This window comes from Eimeria acervulina, genomic scaffold (assembly GCF_000499425.1).
Source record: "Eimeria acervulina Houghton genomic scaffold, Eah_scaff797, whole genome shotgun sequence".
NCBI classification, from domain to species: Eukaryota; Apicomplexa; class Conoidasida; order Eucoccidiorida; family Eimeriidae; genus Eimeria; species Eimeria acervulina.
The window spans coordinates 7613-15960 of record NW_013549596.1 but is presented as its reverse complement, the minus strand read 5'-3'; the positions used below and the strand labels follow the sequence as shown (position 1 = coordinate 15960).

The following is an 8348-nucleotide window of genomic DNA, read 5'->3' as shown; positions in this document are numbered from 1 at the left end:
AAACCCTAAACCCTAAACCCTACGTTTTAACCCCTAAACCCTAAACCCTAAACCCTAAACCCTAAACCCTTTGTTTGTTATTCTTACGAGGAAAATGCAAAGAGACTTGTCTGCGAGTTTGTAGCGGACGTACTGAACCTCATCAAGGAGGTTAGGCGTCTCCAAGGCAGAGGGGGCCCCTCTTTCTATTTCTTCAGCTCTTCTTCTTAACTCTGTTATTCCTAATGTCTTGCTGCAACCGCGACGAGGAATATCCCTGCTGCTGCTGCTGCTGCTGTTGCTGTTGCTGCCGTTGCGGTAGCAGCAGCAGGCCGGCGTGCTGCTGCTGTCGCTGTTGGCTCCGGCGTTTTTGTTGCTGTTGCTAGTGCGGCTGTTGCTGCTGCTGCTGCTGCTGCTGTTGCTGCTGCTGCTGTGTCTCGGGTGGGTTATCGCTGCGCTGTCGCTGGCACCAGCAGCAGCAGCAGCAGAAGCAGATGAAGGGGTCTCCGAGCCTGTCTCCTTAATAGAAGGGTGAACAACAGCCCTTGCACATATCTCTCTAACTCTTTGTCTAAAAACAGAGTCACTGAGCCTCCAGGAGACAGATCCTGAGCAGTCTCGAGGTAGTCTTTCGTTGTCTCCTTTCCCAGCTGTACGCAGACGGCCCCGAGTTGGTGCTGCTTCTGCTGCTGCTCCTGCTGCTGCTGCTGTTGCTGCTGTTGTTGCTGCTGCTGTTGCTGCTGCTGTGGCTGCTGCTGCTCCTGATGCTTCTGCTTCTGCTGCTTCTGCTCCTGGTGCTGCTGCTGTTGTTGCTGCTGCTCGTGCTGCTCCTACTACTGCTGCTGATGTTGCTGCTGCCGCTGCTGCTGCTGCCCCTGGAAGTTGCTGCAAAGGAAGCTGAAGGGATGAGACAGGGGCCCCTAGGGGCCCCTCTGCAGATACACCTGAGTTGGGCTGTGGCCCCACAGGTTCTCCTGAGTCTTCTGCTGCAGTGACGATTAAACCGATCCCAGTCGTGGGGCAGACGATCCCACCTTCAGGAACCACCCCACAAACACTGCTTTTATTATCTACGGGCTCAACGGGCTCCTGTTGCTCTTGTTGCTGCTGTTGCTCCTGCTGCTGCACCTGCTGCTGCATCCCCTGCTGCTGCCGCTGCTGCTGTGGCTGCTGCTCAGAGCCACCCACGTGCTGCTGCTGCGGTTGTTCCTGCTGCACCGGCTGTTGTGGCAGCGGCACCTGCTGCTGCTGCTGCTGGGGCTGATGTGTAGGTTGCTCGACCAGCAGCTGCTGCTGCTTCTCTGGCTGCTGCTGCTGCGGACCCTGCTGCGGATCCTGCTGCGGATCCTGCTGCGCATCCTCCTGCTGCAGAGACTGCTGCTGGTCCCGTTCCTCTTCTGGCCATTTCTGTTGCTGTTGCTGCTGCTGCTGCTGCAGCTGCTGCTGCAGCGGTTGGATCCCAGCAAAGGGATAGGAACTCCCGCTAGCATCGGTGCTGATGTGCTCTGTTTGCAATTCGAGCTTCTGCTGCTCCTGCTGCCCTTGCTGCTTCTGTTGCTGCTGTTGCTGCTGCAGCTGAAGGTCGTTCTGCTGGTCGTTGTGTTGCTGCTGTGTGTGCTGCTGCTTGTGCTGCTGCCATTGTAGCAAAGGCTCCAGTGGATCGCCTTCCAGCTGTTGTTGCTGCTGCAGCTGCTGCAGAGGATGCTGCACTTGCTGGTCCTGTTGCTGCTGCTCGTGCTGCTGCTGCTCTTGGCCTTGCGGTTCTTGCTGCTGCTGCTCTTCCCCCCGGTGCTCCCCTGGCTGCTGCTGTTGCTGCTTCTGCTCCTGCTGTTGCTGCTGCAGCTCCTGTTGCTGTTGCTTCTCCTGCTGCTGCTCCTGCTGTTGCTGCTGCTGCCTCAGCGGCGGCTCCTGCTGCTGCTCCTGCTGCTGCTCCTGCTGCTGCTCCTGCTGCTGCTCCTGCTGCTGCTCCTGCTCCTGCTGCTGCAACTCCCAGGATGCTGCTCTCTCTGAGCCCTGGACAGCCCCCATTGGCCTCGCAAAAGTTGTAGGGCTTCCTTAGACGCTCCTGCCTCTACGGTTTAGGGTTTAGGGACTAGGGTTTATAGGGTTTAGGGTTTGGGGCTGCTGCTGCTGCTGCTGCTGCTGCTGCTTCCTCATTAAGGGGCCCTGCAGCGCGCTGCTGCAGGGGCCCCTAAGGGCCCGCTCCCTCAATGAACGTATTTGTTTAGCTGCCTGCTGAGGTGTACGTACACCCCAATCTCAGCAGCAATTAGTCAAGGAAAAGAAACAAAGAGGGGCATCACATTCTGCCCTAACCCGTGGGGCTTCTAGTGCAGTGTGTGGTTTAGGGTTTAGGGTTTAGGGTTTAGGGTTTAGGGTTTTTAGGGTTGGACACTGGGCCAACTTAGACCGAAGACTCCAAGAGGAGACACAGAAGAAGATTAAAGCAGTTGAGGCTGTTGCTGCTGTTGCTGTGTTGCTGTAGCTGCTGCTGCTGCTGTTCCTGCTGATGCTGCTGCTGCTGAGAAGTGAAGCAGCGGCGGCAGCAACAGCAGCAACAGCTGCTGCTGCAGAAGATTCTTGAGGCGAAAGAAGGCAAGTGAAACTCTTGAGTTAAGTGACACCTTCAATACTCCACTAAAAACAAACCCTAAACCCTAAACCATAAACCCTAAACCCTAAACCCTAAACCCTCGGGTGGTCAGTGTAGCAGCTGGCCCCCCAACTGCAGACGAGGTGTCTCCGGAACGTTATATCCCTGCATCTATCTTTTTATTTAGAATAAAGCAGCATTTAAAAGCAGAAAGAGTTATTAAATTTAGTTTATTTAATATATTTACAACAGGGGGGCCCCCAGGGGCCCCTCTGGCCACCGGACTGCGGAGCGTTTGCCTGGCGCCCTGCTCGGCTGCAAGCGTGCGGTGTATATACACTTAATAGAAGCAGAACATTCTATTTTAAATCAATTAAAGTAATATTAATATATTTCTCATTCTCTTTACTGAAGTTTATCACAAAATAAACGCGAGCGCTGCACGCCGCAACGCGAGGTCACCTCAGGACACAGCAGCAGCAGCAGCAGCAGCAGCAGCAATGGCAGCAGCAGCAGCAACAGCTGCAGCAGCAGCAGCAGAAGCAACAGCAAGAGGAAGTAAAAATTCATTGCAGTTTAATTAACTTTGTTTGCCTTACGGTTGGACCCCACAACACTCAAAAGCTCCCCGGTGTACATACACCGGCGGGGACACCGACGGTTAGGTTGCAGCACACACTAAACCCTAAACCCTAAACCCTAAACCCTAAACCCTAAACCCTCAATCCTAAGCACTAAGCACTAAACCCTGAACCTTAAACCCTAGAAGTCTGAAGTCTAGGGTAGAACAGAGGTGTTCATGCCTTGCGGCTGACTTCCCTACCCCTCCCACTACACCCTAAACCCTAAACCCTAAACACTAAACCCTCTTCCAAGCCCTTAGGGCCAAACCCTCAATATGTGTTGTCCCCGTAACTGCAATGCAAGTTTTTATGTGTTCGTTCTCTTTCTATACATGTTGCAGACAAGGGCAGGTAGCTTATAAAAAGCAGAGAGTCTATTTATTGCGGTGTATGTTCATCTGCATGCATTTGCTACACCCCCTCCTCCTTAAGGGTTTTGCTACTCTCTTGAATGTCCGTCTCCCTCGCTCTGTCTCCCTCTAGAGGAGACGCTCCCAGCAACCAAGCCCCAAACTCAACCATGCGTGCATGCGAGGCTGAGTTTGGGATTTGAACGGTTGCATGCGCGCCTATATGCATGCATGCGTGCATGCATGCAAGCAGCCGTTCCAGCCCCACGATCCCCTGCACTGCATGCAGCGGCAGTGCATGCGTCCTCAGCCTCCACTTGCTCCTCAGGTGTCTGTACACCTCAGGCTAACACGTGCATCCTTCCCCAACAAACATATATACCCCTCTACTCTTGGGGGCCCCCGAAGCTCCGGAACAAACAAAAAAAGAGACCCCTCCAAAAGGACCATAGGGGCCCATTAGGGGCCCCACAGGGGCCTCTTGAGGGGCCCCAACGGGGCCCCTAAGATCCTGAAGGTTCCGGGGGTTCCCTAGAGGGCCTCTTAATGCTTCAAATAAACCCTAGAGACCCAAGAGGGCCCCCCAACGGGCACCTCATTATTCATAGGGTGTTCGTAACGAACCCCAGGGGATCCAGGGGGCCCCCCAGGGGCCCCCCACCGCTCGTAACGAACCTTAGGGGCCCCCAACAGCCCCCCTGGGGGCCCCTCATTGTTCGTAAGGAACCGGAGGGGCCCCCTATTGTTTGTAAGAAGCTCTAGGGGCCCCAGGGGGCCCTAGAGAGGGTAGGAGCCCCTAGATCCCTGTACTGTCTGCTGAAGGTTGAAGCAAATGCTCGGTTTGGAGCAGCAGCAAGAAAGGGGCCCTAATCCCACAACTCCTCTATATACCGCCCAGCTGCATGCACAAATATGAAAGCAGCACTAAGAGCAGCAGATGCAGCGAAAACTCTGCTGCAGCAGCAGCAACAGCAGCAGCAAAAGCAACTGCAGTAATGACAATAGCACCCGCCGAAGCACCAGAAGATGCAGCAGGAGACAAAGAAATACGCACAACCATTCCACCAACACGAGCAGCAGCAGCAGCAGCAGCAGAAGCAGCAGAAGCAGCAGCAGAAACAGTAGCAGCAGCAGCAGATAGAGCAGCAGGGTTTTACTCTCGTGCATGCGCTGAATTAAGTTCTCTGCCTTTTTGTCACCAACAAAAGAAGCAGCAACAGAAACAAACGCCTGCTGCACCGCCTCCCCCATCGCTGGCTTCCTGTACATACACCCCAACAGCAGCAGCAGTAGCAGCAGCTCCTCCAGGCGCTACAGCAGCAGCAGCAACAGCAGCAGCAGCAACTCGATCATTGCTTACCCACATACGTAAATAGCAGCCCCAGACTGCAGCAGACCCCACACCAAGTCCTTTTCTTCAATGAGTTTGTGCTGTACGTACACCTTGCGCTGCATGCACAGCCCCAGCATCAGCAGCAACATCAGCAGCAGCAGTAGCAGTAGGTGCTGGCACAGATACATAACCACAGCAACAGCAGCAGAGACAGCTGCAACACTGCTGAGGGAGACAGAGGCAGCAGCAAACAAAGAGACAGGAGACAGACATACGTTTGGGTTGGCGCGGGAGAGAGCAAGAAACAGACGACTAAGCACAGGCTTTTGCTGCTGCTTTTGCTGCTGCTGCTGCTGTTGCTGTTGCTGCTGCTGCTGTCGGTGTATATCCAGCAGCTGCTGGACCTCTGGCTGCTGCTGCTGCTGCTGATCGAGGTGCGCCAGAAACAAATCTTTAAAAAGGAAGTGCTGGGTGTCTATACACCCGAAAAAGAGACAGTTTGCTGCGTGGGGCCCCCCAACAGCAGCAAGGTGCCGCACAAACGCAGCAAACGGAGCTACGCCTGCAGCACAGCAACCCTAAACCCTAAACCCTAAACCCTAAACCCTAAACCCTAAACCCTAATGTCGCCCTTTACGATCTTGTGCACGACTGAAGCAGCAGCAACAACCAGAGGGACAACAATGGCAGCAGCAGCAGCAGCAGCAGCAGCAACAGCAGCAGCAAGATACATGGTCCAGCGTACCTGTGCCAGCAGCAACAAGCAGCAGCGGGCAGTCTGCACCAGCAGGGAGCTTGAAGCAGGAAGGCTTGCAGCAGCAGAGTGCAGCAGCAGGGGCCCCCCCCGCTCCTTCTTTGCTGCTGTCTCCAAGGAGCGGCTGCAGGTTTAAGAGGTAAGAAGAACAGAGACCCTCATGCATGCCTTTGGGCAAACCCTCAGCAGACCCGAAGGGACAGATCCCTGAAGAGACACACAAACAAGTAGACGCACTCCAGCTGCAGCAGCAGCTGCTGCTGCTGCTGCAGTTGCAGCAGCAGCAGTGGCACCACCTGCAGCAGCAGCAGCAGCAGCAGTGGCACCAGCTGCAGCAGCAGCAGCAACAATCTAAAGAGCAACAGCGAAGCTTATGATGACCCTATTTGCAGGCTGTGAATCCGGACAAGTGTGGCATACTCCTAAGCCACTGCTGTTGCTGCTGTTTGTGCTGCTGCTGCTGTTTGTGCTGCTGCTGCTGTTTTTGCTGGTGCTGCTGGTTCTGTTGCTGCTGCTGCTGCACCCAGTAACTCACCGTGCTGCTTCAACAGCAGCAACAGCTGCTGAGGGTCTTTTCTTGGCGTTCGGTGGCGGTTGAGGCAGATAGAAGCTGTCCGAGTTACCTGCCGCTGCAGCAGCTGCTGCAGCTGCTGCTGCTGCTCCTGCTGCTGCTCCTGCTGCGGCTGCTGCAGGTGAGAAGAAGATAAGGTGTAGGCCCTGGGCATGCGGTGCCGCGAGAGCAGCAGCAGCAGCAGCCCCAAATCTGCTGCCGCCAAGTTGATTGAAGGTAGCAGCGCAGCAAACAACCCGCGGAGACACCAGCCCTGTCCCCTTATTGCAGCAGCAAACGTGTCTGCTTGCTGCAGCAGAGAAGCAGAGAAGCAGAGAAGCAGCAGCACAAACCATATTAGCAGCCGCAGCACCTGCTGCTGCAGCAAGGCAACAGGGATGCACCCTGGGCGTCAGAGCCCGAGGCCCCACACCCTGAAGCCCTCAACTGACAGCCCTAAACCCTAAACCCCAAACCCTAAACCCTAAACCCTAAACCCTTAGAGAGGGATAGTTATTCACCGTGGGGTCGGTAGTTAGCCTCAGCCACTGTCTCCTTTGCTGCTGCTCCTCAACGAAGCAGCTGAAGACGGACAGCTCTGTCCTGCTGGGCACTTCAAAGCTGCAGTACAGCGCAAGGGCGTCCTGCAGCAGCAGCAACAGCAGCAGCAACAGCAGCAGCAACAGCAGCAGCAGCATTAACAGCAGCCCAACGGGAACCAAAAACGAGTACCACTAGAAGCAACGACAGCAGCAAAAGCGGGTAGATGCAGCTAAGCAGCTCGCAGCAACCGCTGCAGCAGCACCAACAGTGCCAGCAGCAGCAATAGCAGCAGCAGCAGCAGCAGGCGTTGCTGCTGGGGGGGAGGTGAAGCACCTCGACAGTACAGGGTGTAGGAAAAGGGACTGTCTCCTCTTGAAAATTGATGCTGTCTGTCAGTGCAATCCCTCGCTGCTCAAAGCCAAGGGCCTTAAACCACCACAAAACCTGCAGCAGCAGCAGCAACAACAACAGCAGCAGCAGCAGTAGCAGCAGCAGAAGCAGCAGAGGCAGCAGTAGAGACAGCAGCTGAGACATCATCGGTAGCAGCAGTCTCTCGTGGGCTGAGCCGTGTTGCACATGCTAGCAGCAACAGCAACAGCAGCAGCAACAGCAACAGCAACAGCAGCATCAACGGAAGCAGCAGCAGCAGCAGCTAAGCACCTCTTCTTTGCTGTTTCGAGGCAGCACGTAGAGGGTGTCTGCTGTGTGACACCTCAAACGAGGGGCCAAGGTGACATCAAACTCCAGCTCTCTGCAGTCAGACGTTGCTGCAGCAGCGGCAGCAGCAGCAGCAGCACCAGATCCTGCTGCATCTGCTGCTGGATCTGCCGCCGTCACCTCCTGCTGCACCAAATCGGTGCTGCGCAGCAACACTAGAGGCTCCATAGCAAAGGCGAAGCGAGCAGATGTGGATGAGGGCCGCTGATGCTGATGCTGCTGCTGTTGCTGCTGCTGCTGCTGCGAGGGACTGCCTCGTGCTGTGCCGTTTCCGCTGTCTGTTTTTGCTTCCGCCTGTTTAATAATTACTACAGTTGGAGGTTTATCTGCATGCAACCACATAACAATTCTTCTGCTGCCCCTGCAGCAACACCAGTTGCCCCCGCAGCAGCAGCAGCAGCAGCAACAACAACAGCAGCAGCAGCAGCAGCAGGCAGTAGGAGCGAAATCCGCACTCCCAGCAGCAACAAAAGGAGACAATACCGACAGCAGCACACACAAGAGTAGTAGTAACAGCAGCAGCAGCAGCACGAACAGCAGCAGCAGCAGCAGCAGCAACACGAGCACCAGCAGCAATGCTTACGCTGGTCCACCCACATACGCACCGCCTCCATTCCAGCTGCTTCTGCTGCTTCTGCTGCTGCTGCTGCTGCTGCTTCATCGGAGTAAGTAGCGCTGTGCAATGTGCGTGCCGTAGCCTGTACACTGGTGCTGATACTGCTGCTGCTGCTGCTGCTGCTGCTGCGCTGTTGCTGCAGCAGCTGCAGAGCTGGCAGCAACTGCTGCTCCGTCCATTGCTGCGCTGCTGCTTCTGTGTCTCCTCTATCATCGCACTCCCCTAAGGCCCCCACGACCTCAGCTTGCCTTGGAGGCAGCAGCTGCAGCAGCAGCTGCTGCAGCTCCCGC

General features: G+C 55.6%; 2 protein-coding genes across 2 annotated transcripts in view; both read right to left on the bottom strand.

Annotated features, from left to right (window-relative positions):
* Positions 1–26: 26 nt before the first annotated feature.
* EAH_00049400 (hypothetical protein) lies at positions 27–2007 on the bottom strand (the record flags this gene model as incomplete). Its single annotated transcript, XM_013394410.1, has 2 exons — positions 27–33; positions 134–2007. 2 exons carry the CDS (start codon positions 2005–2007, stop codon positions 27–29), a joined length of 1881 nt encoding a protein of 626 aa, XP_013249864.1.
* Positions 2008–4411: 2404 nt separating this feature from the next.
* EAH_00049390 (NADPH-cytochrome p450 reductase, putative) overlaps positions 4412–8348 on the bottom strand; it is a gene marked incomplete at both ends in the record, with an annotated part of 5575 nt that continues 1638 nt past the window's right edge. Inside the window, 9 exons of the mRNA XM_013394409.1 lie at positions 4412–4443; positions 4703–4806; positions 4906–4994; positions 5154–5440; positions 5624–5839; positions 6168–6492; positions 6704–6826; positions 7386–7768; positions 8026–8280. Coding sequence (XP_013249863.1) covers positions 4412–4443; positions 4703–4806; positions 4906–4994; positions 5154–5440; positions 5624–5839; positions 6168–6492; positions 6704–6826; positions 7386–7768; positions 8026–8280 — 1814 coding nt within the window. The remainder of the gene's footprint in view (positions 4444–4702; positions 4807–4905; positions 4995–5153; positions 5441–5623; positions 5840–6167; positions 6493–6703; positions 6827–7385; positions 7769–8025; positions 8281–8348) is intronic.